The 22,510-nt window shown below is 38.8% G+C and overlaps 1 protein-coding gene across 1 annotated transcript in view; it reads left to right on the top strand.

The window, feature by feature from the left end:
* The window catches only part of LOC134628965 (vasorin-like), a 31,833-nt gene extending 9,826 nt beyond the window's left edge, over positions 1-22,007 (top strand). Inside the window, exon 2 of the mRNA XM_063475822.1 lies at positions 17,442-22,007. Coding sequence (XP_063331892.1) covers positions 17,463-19,553 — 2,091 coding nt within the window. The 5' untranslated portion in view covers positions 17,442-17,462 and the 3' untranslated portion in view covers positions 19,554-22,007. The remainder of the gene's footprint in view (positions 1-17,441) is intronic.
* Positions 22,008-22,510: the final 503 nt, after the last annotated feature.

The raw sequence follows: 22,510 nt of genomic DNA, 5'->3' as shown, positions 1-22,510 counted from the left end.
AATTATCCACACTTTTTGCTGCTTTGGGGTCTGTTAGTGAATTGTTAGCAGCAAATTAGCAGCTGTTCCATCAATTATTCCGTGGAATTGGAGATGGGTTGCAAAGCAGCCTGCAGATGTGCCGCAACTGTAGGCAGGATTAGCCGTGCCTTACGTCTTTGCATCCAAATGGATTTGCATTAAGGTATCAGCTGAGCCATGAGTAAAGGTGAGCTGATCTGTTGGGACTGCTGCAACTAATGCTGTGCTTGATTTTGAGACAGCAAATAACGACACGTTTTATTAATCTTTAGGATGCACTAACTAAAATTTGCTCTCAGATACGTGGCAGACTCCGTTTTAAGTTTGTAGATAGGAGCCAGTATTGATTTACTAGTGTCCGTCAAATGTGCTCTACATTAGCTGTGACTGCTGGATAAGACACTCCATAAACATAGACAGACCAATGCAAAGTCCAAAACAAGCAGTCAGCAGGTCAGGCAACTGCAGAAACCTTACTCCATACCACGGATGAGGCCAAGACACACCAGACTCCCTTCCCCAGAACAGATGGGATATATTAGACAGACTGAGGTTGCAAGGATTGATGGAGCAATTTCACAGGCTCAATCACAGCAGTTTGGTCTTAATATATCTGTGCTGAGTCTTGATTGGGTTGCTGTTCAGTTCACAGACTTCTGGCTTTCACTAAACCCCCTGCTTAGTTAAATTTGATGGCTGCCATTATTCAAAGGGATAGAAAAAGTGTGCATATGGTGGGGTTCAGGATGGGATGTGTCCTGCTAAACCCAGAGTTTGCCAGTAAATGAAGGTGATAGATAACCTCACGCACCATTAACGTTAGCTGTTGTTCTTTAGTCTTCATATATGGTACTCTGCAAAAGTCTTGGTCCACCACTTTATTTCTTTATATTTTGTGTCCAAGGAGCCAGACGTAATTTCTTTTTAATCGTGGTCTTGAGCAATAGTTCTCCAGGCTTTCTGAAGGCCTTTCTTTTCACTCATTTTCAGTCCAGTCCTTGAAAATGAATATTTTCAGAGGAATGTTTTTTTTGTTTGTTAAGCCACTCAACACTGACCTATGAATCATTCAAACTTAAAAAAGGCGCCTGTCTCAAGGGATAAGCTAGTATTTTGTCATAAATTATATTTTTAGGCACCTTGTTACTTGTAGCCTGTTGCACAGACACACAGTTTTTCCCCATTTATTTGTCAAATTGTGAACATAACACAGTTTGACAGATATAAGTTGTTCCAAAGATTAGGAGCCACCACTGAAAAGACTGTCGCCTTTTTCTGTAGAACATTTCCTGAAAAACTTCCAAGCTTACTGGAATTGTACAAATTGTGTTTTTTTACAACTCTATAAAAAAACTTTTTTAAGGCCAAAGACTAAATCCCTGCACCCATTTTCCAAGCAAAATATTAAAAAATGAGGAATAACAAAGAGCAAAAGATCTTTAGGTGTTCTTTGTTTCTCCGTTGTTCTGCTTCAGTGAGTTTAGTTGTGGTTTCAACACTAAGAAACTAAAGCTTCTACTTAAACTATAAGGGTTGCTAAACGTTGCTAGATTTTTCAAAATAGTTTGCACATTCTTGATGTTGTAACATAAATTGTTCTCATTAAAACAGTCGACTTTCGCCAAACTTTTTTTTTTTTTTTAATGCGGGCATCTTTAAAGAGGCCTCAGAAGTTGCCAGATCTAGAGGGAACGTCATGTTTGCAACACTATAAAGAGCTGCCAGTTCTAATTCAGAAGTTGTTAAACTGAGATTAAACTGATTGTAGCATGGAGTGATTTCATGTTTTTCAAACTGAGCTTTTACCCCCTCTAACCAGTAAGAAGATCAGAGACAAACCAAAGAAACTTACTACAGATTTTCTTTGCATGCCTTGCATGTAAAATGACTTGTAGATAGAAATCTAAGAGTTCATACAGGATCCAAAGGACTTTAAACTCAGTGTAGTCTGTCAGCTGGAGATAGCAACACAGGACAGCTGAATAAGCAGACACCAGAGCACATTAAAGTAAAAAGTGCACATTGACTCAGCCTTGTTCCTCTAGTTGAAACAAACAATTTTTTTTTTATAAATGGAAGCTTTACATGTTGTATTTTAGGAACTTTTGTCTTGTCTTGTTGTCGTACTTTCTACAAACTGATGCTTTCCTAACTAAAATAGTGTTATTTTAAATAACCTGAGCATTAGAGTAGGCTTGATTGCTGTCACTGACCTCTTTCAGCTTCTGTGAAACAGAGATGTGAAGCAGATACCATCAGCTGCTTTGCAAAAGTTAACACTCTGCAAATTAACTGTTATAGGTACCTACAATATATATCAAGTCTAGCTATTAAATGGAGCTGGCATACATAAAAAGCCAGCCTAATTTATGCCATCAGTGCAAAATCAAAGGAGGTCACTTGTGGCTTCAGTGGGAGTCTGTGTGTATGTGTTGCGATTGTGCATTCACACTCCATCCATCTACATAAACACGACACCATTTTTTCTCCCCGTTCCTTTTCCAAACATCCCTCCGAGCCTCGAGGCTTTTCTGAGTCGTGTGTCAACGCCTGGCCTGCAGTGAAGCGTGTCAGCACTGCTCCTTCACATTTGTCTTCCCAGGAGTCTGATTGCAGCACACCGTGCATTTTACTGCAGACATGCAGAATGGCATGTCTGTTATTTAAAACAAAAAAGAAGCACTGGATTTGTCGCAGGTAGGGCAGCATATGTGGAATTTAAAGGTAATAAAAGTTTTCATGTCTTGTTCACCATTCTCCAGCAGCTACACTGTTCTTTGCTATTGCACAGCAGTGTGACATGTGACTCTCTCCAGCATTCATATTTTTAGCTTGAACTAATGACTTTGTAGCATTTTCCACTTTTTTGCTTTCATGGATCTTTTTGTGTAACTGCTGTTAAATCAACATGCTGTCATTCTGCACCACAAGTTAAATTAAACCAGTTTGATTTGATTCTGTAGCACACTCCTTAAAAACAGTTTGTTAGAAAAACAAACGGCTACTGCTGTTAACAGTACAGTACAGCCAAAAGAGGTGATGATAATCAGCCAGTCACAATTTTTGTCATGTCTAATAAGCTTCCTTTTCCACACACCAGTGGCTGTAGCAATTACCTGTTGATACACTGATAAAAGTGCTAAAACTATGTAGTTTTGTCTGACTGCTTCACAGCTACAGCTGCTCAGTGGCATGGATATTGGAAGTCGTTCCTCCAAGCTAAATTCTTTATTGACTCTCTTATTGTTTGGAAATCAATTTTCTTGGACTCTGTTTGACATCGAGTGACATAGTGTCAGGATCAGCTGGTCGATGGTTAGGTCAGTCTGCTCTCATCTGATCTATTTTCACTTTGACAGGACATCAAAAGCCTGTCAGGACTGATTAATGATTTTTGACAGCGGGAGGAACAAACAACCTTTGAAACCACCCTTTACTTCGAGTTCTGTGGAAGTGCCAAAACCTGTTGGCACCTGCAAACTTTATGTTTGTGTTTACTGAACTTTTACTGATTGTCACCAATCTAAGTAACACCTTGTTAAAAACGAATGGGCCAAATTTGAGGTTAAACTTTGCAAACATTTGCATATCGCTAACTCATCAAATAAGTTGTTTTAAAAAATGTAATAACCTACGAATACTAGCTTGAATTTCCCATTTATAATTAATTTAGGCTTAAAAGGATAGCATATAGGCACAATCTGATATCCTTGTGTTGGCATTATTCCGGTATCAATATTGCCACTGACCAATCACATTGTCTGAGCATTCAGTTAGCATTACCCAAGACGTTAGCTAATGCCATTAAAAACTATCACTAGCAAACCAACATGCATAACCTAAATTTGGCTATGAACAACCCTAACTTGATTATATATTTATTAGAAGTGTCAGCATTAATCTCGTTAAAATGACGTTAACGCCATAACCACATTAACGCGGCAAATCTCCGTTAGCGAGTTAATGCGGATCACCCCGTGCGTGGGGCTGCATTGCGCTAAAACGTTAACGAGCTAACCGTGCTAACGCTGAAAGCACTATTATTTATTCTAAAGCATAAAGGAATAAAGAAAACACTTGGAATGATTACCATTTGTTTTAGAAGGGTGTTATATGTAAACAAAGGCATTTCTTTTCCTTTTTCCTCCACATTCCAAAGGTATGACATCACAACGTGATTGGTCTGTTGCAAGATTGATCCTGGACAAACATTATTATGATGATGAAGAAACAACACCAACTTAGGGTCTTCAGATAGACCAGCAAGTAGAGCGCACTATATATGCTGTAGCAAATTAAGGTAATCTCGATTTAAACACTTACATCCTCCTCTACTTCAAGCAGTCGATCGGTTAAAGAGACGATACAGCTTTACTCATCACTTAAGTCAACATATTTTTGGTTAGCTATAATACTAAAGTCATAGTTTTGCAATGTGGGGCCATCAAAAAAAAGCATGCTAACAGCGATAACAGAAATGAATTGGTTGCACACGGAGGCAAATTTCTGATTTAACCTATTCCTCTTTCTGTATAGTTTGCTGTTTAACATCCATCACATTCCTTCTTGAATGAAAACAAACATAAGAAGTAAGACAGACTGTTAACATGACCTTTGACCTCGTGACACTACATCATTCGTTGGGCGACTTAAGTGGTTCGACTCGCAATCTTACACTCTGCGGTGCACCACAGTAAGTTATAGTCACTTTACTGCAGACTGACTGGAAGGCAGTTTCCGGTTATTCGAGGTAGTTGATGATGAGTTTGATTATCTGTGAGCGCTGATAGTGAGGCAAGCACAAACAGATAGAAAACCTGGTTCCTGCCACTATAAATGGTGTGCTGGGAAGATGAGTAATTTAGAGAGTGTGTTTGTTTGTGTGTATGTTTGATACGCATATATTTCCCGTCTCTCACCGACACAAAGGCTTCTCAGCAAAGTCGCCCTCCCAGGACACATTTTATGTGTCTATAGCTGCGTTCACACTGTGGAAATGCTGGCAGGGAACAGGTCTGGTCTTGTAAAGCTGATAGAACAGACGGCCTGGTTTAGCTCTGAACAGCACTGCAAAGAGTTAAAAATCTGTTCCTGTGTAAAATGCAGCCTTTGTTTCTGGGTCATGAACCAGTCAAGGTCAGTGGCTTTAACTGAGCCAAACAAACATACACACATGCAGTTCAGTTTGCACTAATTGATTCCCCTTCCAGCAGGGACAAGAATGGGCTTGTGTGTGTGTGTTTATTTTAAAGGATCTGTCAGGAGGTAAAGTAAATAGATAAGTGACAAAGTAAACACTCAACCCACATCGATGCCAAAATCGTTCTTTAGTGATGCACGTCTACATACAAACATGAACCGTTTGTGCCTCATATTAATGGGTTTTTCAGAAGGTGAAATTTGATCTTTAGATGTGTGACTGTAAACAACAGCACTGCTTCTGATTTTTCACCACCCCAGTGAAATTTCCGCACAAATTACAGAGTACATTTTGGTCAAGCGAGAACTCCCATGACAGTCGCGCAAACGGTGCTCTAGCATCCGAAGCTTGTGGTGAAAATAAGTTCCGGCACGTTCACAGAACAAATTTGGTTCTATGTAATATTTTGAACACTAAAATATAAAGAAATATAATATTATATAAATAATATAAAGAAATGTCTGAATAAATATAGTGTAACATACTGGAAAAAGAGAAGTTGGTTGCATATCAGCTATGCAGGTAAAAGAAAGTATATAGTAAGAACATTTCTTTGCTTTTCTGTAATTATTTCAGCCTTTTTGTATATGTATAAAAGATTATTAACTAGAATATTAGTTGGATAAGCTAACATAATCAGCGTGAGCCAAAAATAAATAAATTCCCAGCGTTTGCATGTTGTACATCGGCAGAAACCCAGGGTCTGACTTAAAGTCAGGTGAAAAAATCTGAATACACGTTTTTAATACACTTTCTCTAGTAAGCTAAAAATGTTGTGGAAATGAGACCTCCAGTTTCTTCTAAATTAGACTGAATAAGTATTACTTTAACATCCTCAAACTAACTTCACATCCTCAAATTTATGAAATGTGAGGCTACAACAAAAAAGCAGTCAACGCAACCCTAAATTAGATAAGTGGTTGAGGAAATCGTTGGATGAATTAATTTTATAACTGCTTATCCAACTAAACTCTTTCTAAGCATACTAGGGATAACTATTGTTTCTTTTTTCTGAATTGAGCAGTTTTTGTCTTATTTTAGGCCTGAATCCAGGACAAAATAACTGGGTTTGCATCAGAAGTTAGTGAGGGCGATTGGCTTACTAGGCCTAGCCTTAGAAAAACCAAAAATCAAGTTGTCATTTATTGATGTATATTGAGTTGTCAAAATTTGTCAGGGTACAGGTGAGGTTAAATGTAGTTTTCATGGGGGGAAAAATTTAAAGTTATGGACTTGTGCGTACCCCAGCTGAAATAGGCTAAAAGGCAGCTGTACACCCTGGACAGATCACTAGTTCAATACAATGAAACACAAAACTGATTATAACCCCTAAAATCAATAATTATCCAAGATAATTTTATTATTGGGTTCTGGTAACTCAAAGTTAGTTGAGTGCATATGAATGGGATACTCTGTACACATGGTTACAGATGGTACATGTGGACCAGTAAACGGCCAATTAAGATAAGCTTCAGTTCGAGTTTCTGCTTTCTTAACATTCTGTCTCTGTGTATGTTTGCGGTGATGAACCAAACAAATTAAATTAGTCTGAACCAAACCTGAGCTTGATGTCTCTTAAAGTGCAGATAAGGTGTGAAGATGCTATCTGTCTTAAGCATCTGTCTAAACTTGCACAAACCGGAGAACAGGCTTCTACCACCCGACTTTTCCCTCACAGTCATGCCTAACAGGGACCCTGCCAGAGGGCTGAACAAACATGAGGGCGCCCTGTTGGCAAACTGGCAAACATCAGTCAGTAACTGGGGTGGAGGTAAGGGAGAAAGATGAAGAAGGAACAGTTACATCACACGTGTGTTTAACATTAAAGACGTAACTTGTCATATAAAGTAATGATTGTAGGATGCAATAGAAATGAAGATGGGGCGGGCTTACTTAATTGAGAAAAATGACAGTAAAAATCTCAGAGAACCTTGGCTCTTGTTCAAAAGTTTTCATTGCTGTTGTGACTTCTGTCACTGTCTTTGCTGCAGAGATTCTGTTTACAGCGAACAGCGCTTTAAAGTGAGCGACAAGTGACTGCAGGCCAAGAACTGATAGATCCAAGGAAGGTGAATGAGGAGGCTCACTGCTTCGGGAAGAAAAAAGTTTGACTCTACAAACATTTCAAAAAGACATTAACAAGTTACATGCGTGTTACTTATTTTAGGCTTCATTTATAGATATCAGACTTGTTTTTATGCGCTTACTCTTGCTGTAAGGAAAATACCCACAAAAGGAGCATCTGGAGGATTACATACCTCACTGGGAAGGTTTAGAAAAATTTGTACAAGTAGTAAGAAGAGAAGGTGGGTGAAAGAATAGGCATGCTTGTATGGGTTGTGCCTGTTGCCATTTGCCTGCTGGCACACCTGTGTGAAGCTGACTCCAGGTGACAGGCTGTTGATTGACAAAACAGATTTGGAGGCACTTGAGCGTGAAGACATGCACCCAACCTTCGGGTTTGTGACTTGTTTGCTGCTCCAATTGTTACATCAGAATACCCAACTGTGCTTGTGATGCCTCATTGCTGATGTTGAGGCTTCAACTCTGTGGAAAACCCGGTGTCTCCAACATTCACCCTGAATGCAGGCATGTGGCCAGTGTACCACAAGTACAGTGGCTTGCAAAAGTATTCGGCCCCCTTGAACTTTCCCACATTTTGTCACATTACAGCCACAAACATGCATCAATTTTATTGGAATTCCACGTGAAAGACCAATACAAAGTGGTGTACACGTGAGAAGTGGAACGAAAATCATACATGATTCCAAACATTTTTTACAAATAAATAACTGCAAAGTGGGGTGTGCATAATTATTCAGCCCCCTGAGTCAATACTTTGTAGAACCACCTTTTGCTGCAGTTACAGCTGCCAGTCTTTTAGGGTATGTCTCTACCAGCTTTGCACATCTACAGACTGAAATCCTTGCCCATTCTTCTTTGCAAAACAGCTCCAGTTCAGTCAGATTAGATGGACAGCGTTTGTGAACAGCAGTTTTCAGATCTTGCCACAGATTCTCCATTGGATTTAGACACCAGACAGGTCAGTTATTTATTTGTAAAAAATGTTTGGAATCATGTCTGATTTTCGTTCCACTTCTCACGTGTACACCACTTTGTATTGGTCTTTCACGTGGAATTCCAATAAAATTGATTCATGTTTGTGGCTGTAATGTGACAAAATGTGGGAAAGTTCAAGGGGGCCGAATACTTTTGCAAGCCACTGTAAACACATCAAGGCTGGCTAATTCCTCCTCTGTATGTTTGCATACACAATATCTCTCTGCTTAATTTTGTTAAGAAGAAACAAAAGCATGTCAAGATACACAGACATATTCTTCTAGTTAGCAAAAAAGAATGAAAGTTCAGTTTATGTTCTGTTGTGTTCTGTTAGTGTGGTGTAGAGCTGTTTAATGAGTTAATAGCAGCAAGGCACAATAAATGTGTTTTCTGCCCTAGATTTTCTTATATAGCGCTTTTCTACTCCAACTGAGCAATCAAGGTACTTTTTACTATAAGCCTCATTCACACAGTTACACACACATTCACAGAAGTGAACTCGGTTGTACTCTGACAATTTGGGGTTCAGTATCTTGCTTTACTTCAACATGCAGTCTGGAGGAGCTGGGATGTGAATCACTCTGAGTCACAGCTGACCCCAAGTTTGAAGAGTTTACATCCCTGGGGTGAACCATGAATGTTAAGGGTGATTTGTGACAGGAGTAGTGAAACGGAAGGTTTATAAGCTGGTAGTGAGATCTGCTGGAGGTGGTGACACAGATAAAAAGACAGGAGGAGATGGAGGTGACAGAATTGAAAATGTTAAAAGTTTCACTGGAAGTGACCAGAGTGGATAGGATTAGAAATTAGTACAGCTCAGGTTGATCAGTTTGGAGATACACTTAGTGAAGCAAGGCTGAGATGGTTTGGACATTTGCAGAGGGATAGTGGATTTACTGGACCAAGGATCTTGAGGATGGAGCTGGTGGAGAAGAAGAAGAAGAAAAGAAGAAGACCACAAAGGAGGTTCATGTAGTAGCGGAGGACATGCTAGGGATCGGGTGGAATGAAGGCAGATGATCTGCTTTGGTGAACCCTAAAGGGAGCAGCAAATAGCTCCATAGGACCTTCTTGTTATGCTGGCGGATCAGACACAAAAACAACATAATTGCTTTTAACTTCACTTGGTAAACATGGGCTTACCTTATAACTTGATGAAAAAAATGACTCTTTAAGGTTTGCCAGAAACCCTGGCACAGAGAGACCAAAATGCAGTTCAGCAATTATCATTGTTGAAAGGTACATCTGGGGCATAACAGATGTGCTTGTTAGAAATTGTGTCCTAGTAAGTCCTGGTAATGGCTAAGATTCTGATTTTAAAAAGTAAATAGCAATGAAGAGTAATAAAGCCAACCAATTCTTAAGAATCATTCAGTCCCTGTAAGATTAGCCAAAGTATCTGCACCTATTTAAAAACAAAGTCCAATCAAATACACAAACTACAACAACACTAACACTGTTCTACTGTCAAGTACTTGTCAGTACAGCTCTGTTTGGATTTACTTCAGGAGGAAATCTAAATCTGTTCAGATATTCTTCTGTAGACTTTTGCCCATGAATACCTCAAGCTAAGCTTACCTTCTAGTATTCTACTGGGAAGGGGACTGGATTTCCTTACGGAAATGTTCCTTAAACCCACAGATGGGAGTCAAGGTCTAACAGGCAGCCGCAGCACACTGCTCTGCATTTTCAGCATAGCAGGAGCATGACTGGAACACTTCCATACCTTAAAACACCACACCAAGGCATTGGTGAAACCGCCAGAGGCCAAAACCATCCACAAAGCTGACTGAGGTTACTTTGTTCAGTGCTTCTATAATGGCTTCTCCTGGTAATTACACATCCTCTGCACGAATCTCATATCTACAAGGCAACAACCAGGTTAATTGTCATTATGTGCTGGCAGACTTAAAGTCATAATACTTTCACTGATAGATTTTTGTTTACAGGATACCGCAACTCACCCATTGTAAGTTACTAGAGGGCAGATACTGGATCCCTACTCTGGCTTTTCTGCTCTAATTGCCATTTATCTGATATTTCAAACCTCATAATATATCTGAAGCTACCCTTACCAGTGTCAAAAAGGTTGTCCGCTCATACAATTTAGCTAGTATGTAACTGCTTCTATTAACAGTACAAAAGCAGGTACGGTTAATGAGAGACAGAGGGGAACATAGTAAGAGAAGTCACAGATACGTGTCTAAGTGTGGAGCTGTACATACTTTGCCAAAAACAGTGGTTCTATTAAGAGCACACAGAAGAACAAATCAAGGAGTAAATGCAGTTGAAGAGAATGACAAAGAAATATAAATTGTATTTGTACCTAAGCTTTTAATGTAATTTATTTATCGTGTCTTCCATGTGGCTCGTTGTGCATGCGATTCTTCTTCATCCTAGTATAGATTGTCAGCACGTGTGATGCCAAAAACCTCACAGGCGATGACTAACTTTGTGGGAATGTTTCTTTTATAGTTTCGATCATTAAAATGTATTATTTCACATTAAAGGACTTAAAGGACTGCACGAGACTCAATACATATCCTGTAGTTCTGGTACTTTATCTTTTTTTAATCAAAAGACCAGCACCAGTAGGTTTGTAGTTAACAATCCATTTGTTCCTATTATAAAGTTTTAGTGGCTGCTAACCAGTCAGTCCAGTCAATCTCATGGATTGCATGGATATACGGTTATTATATCATTTTGCTGCTTCTTCACTGAGTCTCTCATCCTGCCGTCAGATAAACCTCATTAGACTGCATCTGGTGTTGGTAGTCATTGTTCTGCTCTGGAGCTTTGCTGTGAACTGGAGGACAACTCTAATCAGAACCTTCAACAGATTGCTGCACTATGCCAGCTCACAGCTGCTGTGCAAAGTAAAAAATCCTAGCTACAGTACAAGATTACTCCATATGGAGAATGAGAGGCTCATCGGAGAGAGCTGATTATCTTTCTCTGTTATTTTTTCACACAGAAGACTTTTTAATTAATTATATTTGTAGAGGAAAACTAGTACTAAAGTACTACTCCCATGAGTAAAAATCCAATCTATGGGAAAACAATACAATATATAAACATTTCCTTTGCGTTTTGTAATTTTTGGATTGGCATTTATAGTTTTTGGATGATTTGTATTTACAGTCATTGTATTGGTAATCTCAGACCATAAAACCCTGATTATATATTCATTTAATCTCACCCAATGGTATATATTAATCTAATCTTCTGTTAATTTTTTTTACTATACTGATACTTGGGTTATGAGAATAGTTGATGCAACATAAATCCGGCTTGCTGACACTCTGTCCAGATAAGATTGATGCAACTCTCCGTTATATGTTCCTAAGGCAAGAAAGAAAAGACGTCATGTCAGGCTCAGATTAACAAACTAATCCTAGAAGTCATCATAACTTTTGAGGTCATGGTAAAGTAAAGAGACTTGCTCAACCACAAAATCCTTTACACAACTGAACTTTCATGCAGCACGCCCATCAGAATAACATTTCTATTTACTTTGTGTGTGTTAAGCCTTAATCTGTTTTATTTATAATATCCTTACACATGTTTGTCCATGTGCTTTTACGTTCCTGTGCAACCCCAGTACAGTACAGATAGAGTGCATGGCTATAATTGATCTTCTTACAAAACAGTTGTAGGGTAAGAGTTTTAGAAAGAAAGACCTTGTTAAACTGATTTTACTGGTAAGCTTTTCAAGCATGAGGTAACACGATATTCCTCTTTGGAAGAGTTGGCACCACTAAATCAAGACTCCTTTCTTTTCTAAAAGAAAATGAAGTAATCTCCCTGCAGAACAACTTTTTAACACAAATTTATGATCACCACTTTACTTCTTTCTACCCTCACCACTGATGTTTTTTCTTTCACATCTGCCAGTCTCTCCATCATCCAATATAGTGTCAGGAGAAAAACAAATGTGAATAATTTGCCACCAAAAACTTTTGTCTTCTACATAATTTATCCAAATGACTGCTCAATTGTTTGCACTTTTACACAGCCATTGTAGTTGGTTCTGTTTTTAGCAGTTTCTGTTTACCAATCCTCATAATGCTGGTATGAAGTGTAATTAATACCAGTGTTTTAGGTAGCCTTCACCACCTAGCTGTCCTGCTTTCTTTGACATGTAAGTACTTAAACTGGATAGGAATAAAGAGTAAAGACAATAATTATTCAATAATTAAACAACAATGTTCTAAATTTATTCTGCCCTTTTGCATTGGTCATTTACCTGGATATTCTAGCCAAGAGGGAAACGCAGCACAGCCTTTGGTAGCAGTAAGAACAATGCGAATTTCCATAATTTGCATATTAGCTTTCAACACAATCAATCTTTAACCTTCAATATACTATAAAATTTGCCACTATAAAGTTTTACAACTCCACAAATAATAAGATCAAATACCAAAGGTGTTTGAAATTTGGATGATCTCCCCTTCATGGTTGTTTCCTTGTGCGTCTCTGGAATACTTCTAGTGCAGTTGCTATTTGTAAATTTTCTGATATGACTATCATCTGAAGGGTCATCATGATAATCATTGATAAGAGCAGCATCTACCTCTACAATCTAGTGACCGAATTATAGTTTTCAGTGGGAGAAATGGCAGTTCAAACCCCCTAAGGTCATGCGTCAGATAACAAGCTTTCTGCAAAGAGTGTTGTTTCCATTGTTGTGCTTCCTATGATCCTATTCTTGACAACTAACAGTGGTATACTTCTCCTTTGTACAATACAGTACAGCCAGCCATAGCAAGGGGGAGAAAGAGGGCGAGAGAGAGAGAGCATATGTTCTTTTTGAGGTAAATTATAATTCATAGCAAGTACCAATTTGAGGTTTATTTTTCATTAATTTCATTGCTGACATTTGGGAAAATAGTGACATCAGTCCAATAAAGTTTGATGGACCAGAAGTCATAGCAACAAACCAAAAGCAGAGCAGAATGTTTTGTGCAAGCCTGCTCAGGTTTCTTGAGGTTGTTGTTATGAATAAAAAAAAAAAAACAAAATTGGGAAAAGACATTTCATCTCTCATCTAACTTTTTTAAGCCATGTGACTGTTCTCCAGATTTTCAAAATAAGGTTCAACTTATAATAATGCCGTGGAACTTTCTTTCTTATGTCGTCAAGTCACCATAGTTGTGCTTCTACAGGACCAAGACTCCTTGCACCTTGCTTTGAGAGAATACACAACACAATCATGTTTGGGTTTTGCCATGCACTTTAAGTTTAGAGGAGTGAGTCTTTGTTTACAGCAAATTGTGGATGAACGGTGGCAGGCGTCAGCGAACCAGCTATTTAAACATCTTACCTCTCACACTCGTTCTCTGCAATTCCCCATCTCCATTTATTCTTGCTGCCCACCTCTTATCACAGGGGAGGAGTAAAGTTTATGTGGGCCTCTCATTCTGTCTCACAGTGAGAGATGGCTGCAGTGTATTGTGGGTAACAGAATCCAGCTGTGTTGTAGACTCTGTGTTTGTGTGTGTCTCCTGGCGTGAACATGTGCAGGAATGTGTGCGTGCCTGTGTGAATACATTCAGAGCCCTGTGCGTTGCTGTTCTGCAGGTCGGGTGTGTGTCGAACTGTTTAATTTTCATCTTCTGATGAGCACGTTCCCCTTTCAACACACAGCCTCCATGGCTAAGGATATGCTGTGTGCCATTAAGTCCTACTGTGACAACAGAAAGCAGTGACATTTAATTATACACTTACGAAAGAATAAAGAGAACTGGTTTTGCAACAAGTTCTGTGACTGCAGCGTAATGCAGGATTACTTGCGTGCACTGTGTATGTCCATTTTTTTGGAGTGCTGTGCTTGGCAGATTCTTGGCTTTATGATGTTGGCACCCGGTTAATATCAGACAGCAGAAGAAACAGAGGAACTTAAAGTGCTTATGTTGAGATTGAGCTTTAAGCTTTCCTTATTTCCCCTCCTACTTATCCTGTCATTCCTTTGAAATTTCAAAATAGATGAGGTGTTTGTGAAGCAGAACGTTACAAATAAATGTGCTTTCCTGTAAGCTCTTTGAAAATATTATGTTTAAGGCATTTCATTTGGCCTGCCACAGTGGTGTTTAACACTTATCTAAAAGCCTTGCCAACTTGTTTTCCTTTTACTTGACTGAAATTAACGATGGTCAAGATTAAACAAAGATGTAGAAAGTAAGGCATACACAAGTTTTAATAATTTACATTGCTGCTGTCTGACATCAGGTAAGTTTTATAAGTCTTGGAAAAATATTTCTGGTCAAAAAGGTCAAAAGACATAATGAGACGAGGTTTTCATAGATGACTGAAAATTATTTACACCAACTGATATTGATATCAAACACACAGCTACAGTATTGTAGCTACAGCTTGTGACAACATTATTAAAATATATTTTGAAAGTTATTTAGTAAACAGGGACAAAGAGGCAATTTATTTTATATTGTACTTTTTCTTTTTGTGAAACATGAAGAATAAAAACAGCTCATGAAATGCTTATATGGGCAACTAAAAGTCACATTTAATTATACATGTACGCATGTTACTGTTACTGCTGATAAGTCATGTATGCCTTTGGATTACATGTTGGAATCAGCACATGGACAGTTCTGTACACCATCTAAGATAAATATCACATGTGACATGGTTCTTTCCATTACTGTTGGGATGTCTGAAGAAGGGCGTGAGTAACTTAAAGCAGCTTGTTAGGCTCAGCTCCAACATCATATTTTTGATCCTAAAAGTAGAATGGCATGTATGTGTATGTGTATATATATATATATATATATATATATATATATATATACCACCCTAAAGAACTGAAAGGCAGCTATAATGTTCTGTAAACAACAACTGACTTCACACGAAGAAAGCTCCAGACTCTGGAGTGCAGTGCCTTTAAATAAAGACGTCCTCCTGAACAAAAGTCCGTCATAGCAGGAATAGTTCAGTGGAGCATGCTGTCAGATTTTAGATCTTTTCATTGTATGCATTAGGGTGTGCATTGTGGTTTGTGTCTGTAGCTTTTGTTTGTTTTGTTTGTTTTTTTCCCACTAGTACTGGTTTGGTGACTAAAGCAAACTAATGCCAGACAAAGTTAGCCCTGCAGCAGACTGGTGACCTCTCTGGAGAAGCAGAAAAAAACTGAATGATGGATGGATATATTGCTTTGATAAACGGCCACAAAATGTTACTCACACCAGTAAATTTGGGTCTGAAAACATGTCTTTGCATTGCTCTTTTGGTTTTTTACCTAAAAGGTCAAACACTAGTTAAAATTACTAGTATATGCAGACTTGCAGGTTTGTAAAGCTGTTCAATTTAGTTTCAGTGTTTATTTCTTAATGGACATAAAGTGTAACAGTTTTGTTCTCTTTGACAAAAACTAGCAAAATAACCAGTTTCCCACATAGATACAGTATGGCATCAAGAGACAAAAATCAGAGATAAGATTCTAATTCCCAGACAGTGTGCTGTGATCTGTATAAAACAGCATTAGAAACATTCTAACTGGTCCTGGAAGATCAGTTAAATAACAGTGTGTCTTTAGGTTAACAGAGAATCAAGAGAGCAGCAGGTCAGGGCATCGTCCTTATTAGTTCATCTAAAAAAAAAAAATCTTGTGTTGTGTTCAAAACACTTGTCAGCACCACTTTTTTCCATTCCTGTCACCACATAAAGAATTTCCCAGAATATTGCAAATTCCTACTTTCATGTTATGAGGTGAAGGGAATGAATGGAGGAGACATAGGGCAGGGAGGGAATAGAGGTATGGCCCTATGTGTGCACGCCTGACTTTAATAAAACATCTTAGGTTTCTCCTTGACTTCCGCCTCAGGAGTCCTGGAAAGGGCAATAGTGCGAGAGTTTAACAAATAGAAACCAGGCCAAGGGAGTGGAGGGGAGAGAGAGGAAGATGAAAGACAAAGAGCTGATGTAATGTTAAGGATGGAGACTGAAATGCACATTGATAAATGGTGTACCATAATAAGGAACATTTAAACATGTGATTATAAAAAAACAACAACATATTTGTAAGTTAAAACAATTTTATATTTTTCATTATTCCACATCAGAACAGTTTGTTACTGTTTCTGTGCTCAATCCATACACATTATTAAAACTTCTTTACTCACTACACAGCAGTTATGTATTTAAGTGTGTATAAATCAGTTTTTTTGTGTTTTTTCTTTCTTTTTGGGTGAGCTGCATACATGGGGCTTATTTTTATTCTTCCTATAAGACATGTGACTATAAACAATAAAAGTGGGCAAAGTATAGACGCTTGATGACACAATTATCTCTTTGTAGAGCAGAGTTTGTACACTACTTTGTAAAATCTTGTGCTGCAATGTTGGTGATTAAGAGAGAAGCAGGATGAGATTTAAGACTTCTGCAAAAACATTCACACATCCACTGGAAAATTAGTTGGAAATTTTCAATGTATTGCTTGAATTTTCCACAGTTTTCTACTGTCCTGTGTTTTTTTGTCACTATAAAACAATAGTGTAATGTGTCTGTCAGCAGACCATATTCGCCTCGGATATGTTTGTATATGGGAGACTTGCGGCTGTGCATGTCATGCTTCACTGCAGCAGACTGGGTTTCATGGGCTAAAAACGATGCCATAAACAGTAAGAAGTGGTTGAACTGACTTCTTATCTACTCAGAAATAGTCACCCTGGGTGGGCTGTGCTAACCTCTCACTTAACCTATGGGCCTTTATCCCTGGGGAGGATGATCATTACAAATATGAAAAAGCAAAGCCACTATAATGAGGCTCTAGGTGTTATATTTTGCATACATATTTGTGTTTATGGAAACAAAGTTTTGGTTTTTTAGCATAAGTATGTGTGTATCCACCTCATTGTACTTTTCTATACTTCCGTGTTCTTTGATACTTGAATTTCTTCCTTTGGACATGTTTTATGGAACTGTTGCATTTGTTATTAAACAAAAAGAATCTGAGTTTGAGTACGAGGTTGACAAAATTCTTAAATAACATTCATTTATTTCATAGAGTAGTAAATGATATTACCTGTAGAGCTATTTATAAATTACCAAGGTTTATGTTTCAATTTATCTTGTAAATATGGGCACCTTAGCAAGCAACTAATGATTGACACTAACCATTTTCTATCCCACTTATGTCTTTCAGATTTGCAAGCCTTTCATCGCCATGATACAATACTTCCTGGTCTTTGTCCTGTCTTCTGGGCTGGTGTTATCATCTGACTGCCCAGCAAGCTGTAACTGCCCGATGCAGGGGTCAATATTCTGCATTAATCTTCCTGCCCCCATTGTGCCCCGTGTCCCAACAACGACACAAAATCTCTACATCTTCCAAAATGCCATCATTACTTTGGCTCAAGAAGACTTCAAAGGTCTAGTGGAGTTGGAGCTTTTAGATCTGAGCCAGAATGAGCTTACAGAGATTCCGGATGGTGTATTTGAGATGTTGTCAAAACTGAAGAACTTAGACTTATCCACTAACCAGATTACCCATATATACAAAGGCAGTTTTTCTGGCTTGGTACAACTGGAGAGGCTGTATCTTCATTCAAATCGCATACAGAGCATTCATTTGGAAGCTTTTGAAGGTTTAGAAAAGTTGCTAGAACTAAAACTACAAGGGAATCAGCTAACCTCGCTCCCATCACTTCAGTTCCCCAGTCTTCTCCTTTTAGACCTCAGCAACAACAATATTCCAACTTTGAGTCCCTCAGACCTACAGACTCCCCACCTGGAGACACTTAAGGTGGCCTCTCTAAAGCTTACTACTTTACATGAGGATCTCGTAACCTCCCTGAAGAATCTTCATGAGCTAGACATTTCATCAAACCAGTTAGCTGAGGTGCCCAGGGCCCTAAAACATGATTTCCTAAAAGGGCTAACTAAACTGAGCTTGGCTGGCAACCCATTGGGGGATCTGAGGGTGGAGGACTTTGATAAATTATCTGGGCTTCAAGAACTGGATCTCAGTAGTCTAAATCTCCAGGGATTCCCACCACATTTTTTTCACACTTTCCCCAAGTTGAGAACCCTGACAGCAGCTAAGAATCCATTTGACTGTTTGTGCCCATTAGCCTGGTTCCCTGTCTGGCTAAAAGAGAAGAAAGTGATTCTTGAGAGACATGAAGAGACCAGATGCCACTTTCCTCTAGTTAATGCTGGGAAGATGCTTTCAGAACTGGATCACAAAGATTTTGGATGTCCATCAACCACAACATTGCAAATGGGCTCTCCCATTGGAAGTACTTCTGTTCCACAGTTGCCATACACATCTCCAAGAACAACCCATACCAATGCTATTCCTCCTCCTCCACCACCTAGTGAAGAAACTATCTCTCCAAAAACAGAACCTCCAGTCTTCCCAAGCTCCACCAGTGGGCAATACGAGCACTTTTGTCCACCAAACATCTGCCTTAATGGTGGCACCTGTTATTTTGACCCAGTGGGAGAACTCGGCTGTTTGTGTCTGTCAGGAACATTTGGCCTCTACTGTGAAAATATGGATGATGTTCCTCAACCACCAGCAACTGAAGATTCTATAGTTACCACCGAGATGCCTGATAAACTTGATGCCATCAGTTCACGTCAGGTGACCTCCACATCAATCCTTCTTGACTTGCACCGGTTTATCAAGACACAGCCGCATATTCGTGGCATCAAGTTGACCTACCGTAACCTCTCAGGGCCTGATCGCCGATCCATTACACTGAATGTTCCACCCAACTATCCTGAATACACTTTACGTGGTCTGAGACCAAACTGTACCTATTCAGTCTGTGCTAGTCCTTTAGGAGAGAAAATCAGCTCTCGGGCCAACAACTCTGCTGAAATGTGGTCATGTACAGAGGCTCATACCGAAGGGATTCCAGTGACATCCTCAGAGCCCTGGGTGGAGACACAGGCATCTATGACATATACTCTCATACCTGCTTTAGCTGCTCTTGCACTGGTGCTGGGATTGGCCGTGGTGGCTGGGACAATCATCTGTCTAAGGAAAAGGAAGCAGGCCAATTCTGGATTGGAGCCTGAGCTGGGCCCCACTGATCCTGATCCCATGGAACTGGAGGGGAAAACTTGTCTGGAGAATGGAGGAAACGGTACAACACCCCTCAAACAGCCGGAGATTGATCATTGTTTTACTCCTCAGCCACTTCCATACATGCAACAAAACGGGGGGTTGGACTATGTAGCACTCTTAGTGCAAGGGCACTGCCCTTCAAATAACAATGTTACGTCATTAAAACCATCTTATTTCTAACTGTTGGGAAGATTTTGTAAAGACTCCCCATCCATAGTTCCTAATCCTGATATGGCTCACTTAGTGATTAAAATCGAATTTTCAGTCCAAACATCCAAAATTCAAAAAGTGGCACTTACTATCCTTTCAAGGTCAAAAGGTGGCACAACAAAGCGGATGATTTATTTCAGAGTCACTGAATGGTAAAATTACGATGACATCATATTGGAAATTTGCAAAATCACCGTGGGACAATGAATAGGAAGTGGTTTAAAAGTCATCAAGCAGGATTGGATGGTGGTGAAACCTAACTGAGTGCAATTTACTAGAAAGGTCTTAGTGAACTGAAAACGGAAGTGCCTTTTGCATTGACGCTGTAACTGACAGTTCTTTTTGAAAAAGGTTTTTGTTTATAAAACAGAAACAATGTGACTGAATTGTAATCCTGTTGCTGGATTTAGTAGATATGGTATGGGGAAAGTGCCTGAGTGTTTGAGCTACAGAACTGGATCACGTCACTGGTGTATATGAAAACACCTGGACCACACGTCCCAATACAAACTGGAGTTTCAACCAACTCTGACTGCACCATAAGGATTATAAAAAGATCTTGCACTGAAAAAAACATTTAGATTTTCCTTTCAAATCCACTTATAGACTGCCACAAGGTTAATGCTCAAAAGGAAGTGGAATTAATAAAAATATTTTGAAAATTAGCATTAAGCTGAAGACCATATGAGCTGTGTGAACTCTATATTATGTTGTGGACAGTATCTGAAACAAAAACATGCAAGTGTCTTGTGCAGATTTGGATTCTTCTGACCCATCAACCATAATTCTGTCACATCTCACAGCATTTGGTTTTTGTGGGAAATATATTTGCTGTGAAAGGTAAATGGGAATGGACTTTGCCTGCATTGTTCTGTGCCGTCAGAGGCAGATTATTAGTGTTTAGTTGATATTATGGTATTCCATTTTTGTCACGTCTTTTTGTATTTTTAGCATGTCTTTTGTTTTTTGTTTTTTTTTGCAGTATTGCTAACATGAGTTTAAACAGTAATTGTCCCTGCCTATAAACCCATGCATAAATGGTGGATTTTTGACTGTCCTGAGTGGAGAAGTAAAAGTAAATCAAAGCTAAAGTTCTCCAAAGATGAGATCCAAAAGCAGCGAGGAGTAATTAAATATCTACTAAAGCTGATTCATAAAACTACTTTAATTAAAACTCAGCCATTTTTACATAAAATACAGACTGCTTTTTGTTTTTTCCAAAATTTAAACTGAATGTAAAAGTTCAGTGTCAAATACTTTAGTCTCTTTGCCAGGTCTGCCTCCACTCCACAAAGACATAGTTAAACAAGGCTCAGACTGTTTTTGAACAGTAAAGATCCCTAAACTGTTCAAAGGCCTTCAGCCTCAGAGCTCACTCCTATAAAGCAGCACACACGTGCCAAGAAAGGAAGTTCAAAGATTTAGAGTTTTAGGCACTAGTTTTCTCTTGGGGCTGCTGACTGTATCGTTCCAGTGATATCGTCTAGACAGTGGCCCCTTTAGCTTTTTGTTTGCTCTTACCCTGTTACTTGTCTGCCCCTTGACTTTAATCATCATCATCGTGTGTTTTTGGTCAGTGACTATTATTGGTTTGTGTAGTTTTGCTTGTTTACTGCCAACCAGACTGTGAAATGTAAATGCTAAAAGCAATGAAATGTATCTGTTTTATTTCTTTTTTTCTCCTGTCTGGGGCTAGGGGTTAAAAAATTATTTGCAGTTTTTTATATCTTCTTCCTTTAAAAAAAAGGATTCATACTCTATCACTGAGTATAATAGGTTTACAGAGAAATGCCTGAGCAACATTGCTCCCGAGCCTTACCGACATCTTTTAGTGTCATATTACATGCTGATGTGGATTTCGAGAACAATAGAGCCTTTATTTTGTCTCACAACATATGGCATTGCGTCAAATTACAAACTAAAAATGAAGCACCATGCAATCAATTTTTGTCAGGGTTTTGAAAAAAAAAGGCCTTACTTGATTCTTAGTTATCTAACAGCAGTAACTTACATGAGTTTGATTGTTCAGATGTGTATGTGTGTGTGTTTTCACGGCTGTTTTTGTGTCCCCTTTTTTATGCTTCCAACCCCATATTGTCCTTATATAATACTCCCGAAGTGTCCAAAATCAAGCACCCATTTTCTGTTTTCACTGTTTTATTTTGTCAATTCTCCAGTCCAAACAAAGCCACAGATGTTCATGTTTTCCCCTTATCCCAACATATCAACTGAAACATTCGCTGTGTTGCTTTGGACAGTCGTAGGAGAAGGAAATATTTGAAATATTTTCAACATGCTTGTTACACTACTTTCCCTGTTTATTTAGGGAAACTTGTATTTTTGTCATTGTTGTATGTTTTTCTTTCTGTCTGTCAATAGCATTTCTGTGTACATTTTTTTTGCCATAAAAGCAATGCTGAGAAAACGAACAGTATTAAAATGCTCTGATGATAACACGACTGTGGTTTTGTGTTTGATCAAGAGGTGTTGGCTGAAGCCTGAAGATACTTTTATATGCTCTTTCACTGCAGTGTATCCTGCCAGTGTGGTTTAGAAGGATTCGAGCTCATTTTGAGGCTGTATGTTAGTTTTAAATGAACGCGAGTGTCGTCATAGAAATATGGTAAACAACTGAGAAAAGGATTTCCATTAACAACAGGAGCTGATTACACGCAGCCTGTAACTCCTTATTACCTCATTACACACATGCATACACATGCACACACTTAAGCTAACCTAAACCACAACATGATTACTATGTGACGTTGTGTTGGTTTGTGGATGGAGGTCATTTTAAGTATTTTTCCCTTAATAGCGAAGAACAGATGCCAGTGGAAAATTTTACACACTAACAAAAGGTTTCGAATCAGATGTTAAGTGACTCTGCTACTTCATAGATATTGGAGCAGACATTCAAGTCTTATCAG

This window comes from Pelmatolapia mariae, linkage group LG6, assembly GCF_036321145.2.
Source record: "Pelmatolapia mariae isolate MD_Pm_ZW linkage group LG6, Pm_UMD_F_2, whole genome shotgun sequence".
NCBI lineage: Eukaryota > Metazoa > Chordata > Actinopteri > Cichliformes > Cichlidae > Pelmatolapia > Pelmatolapia mariae.
This window is presented reverse-complemented; position numbering and strand designations above follow the sequence as displayed.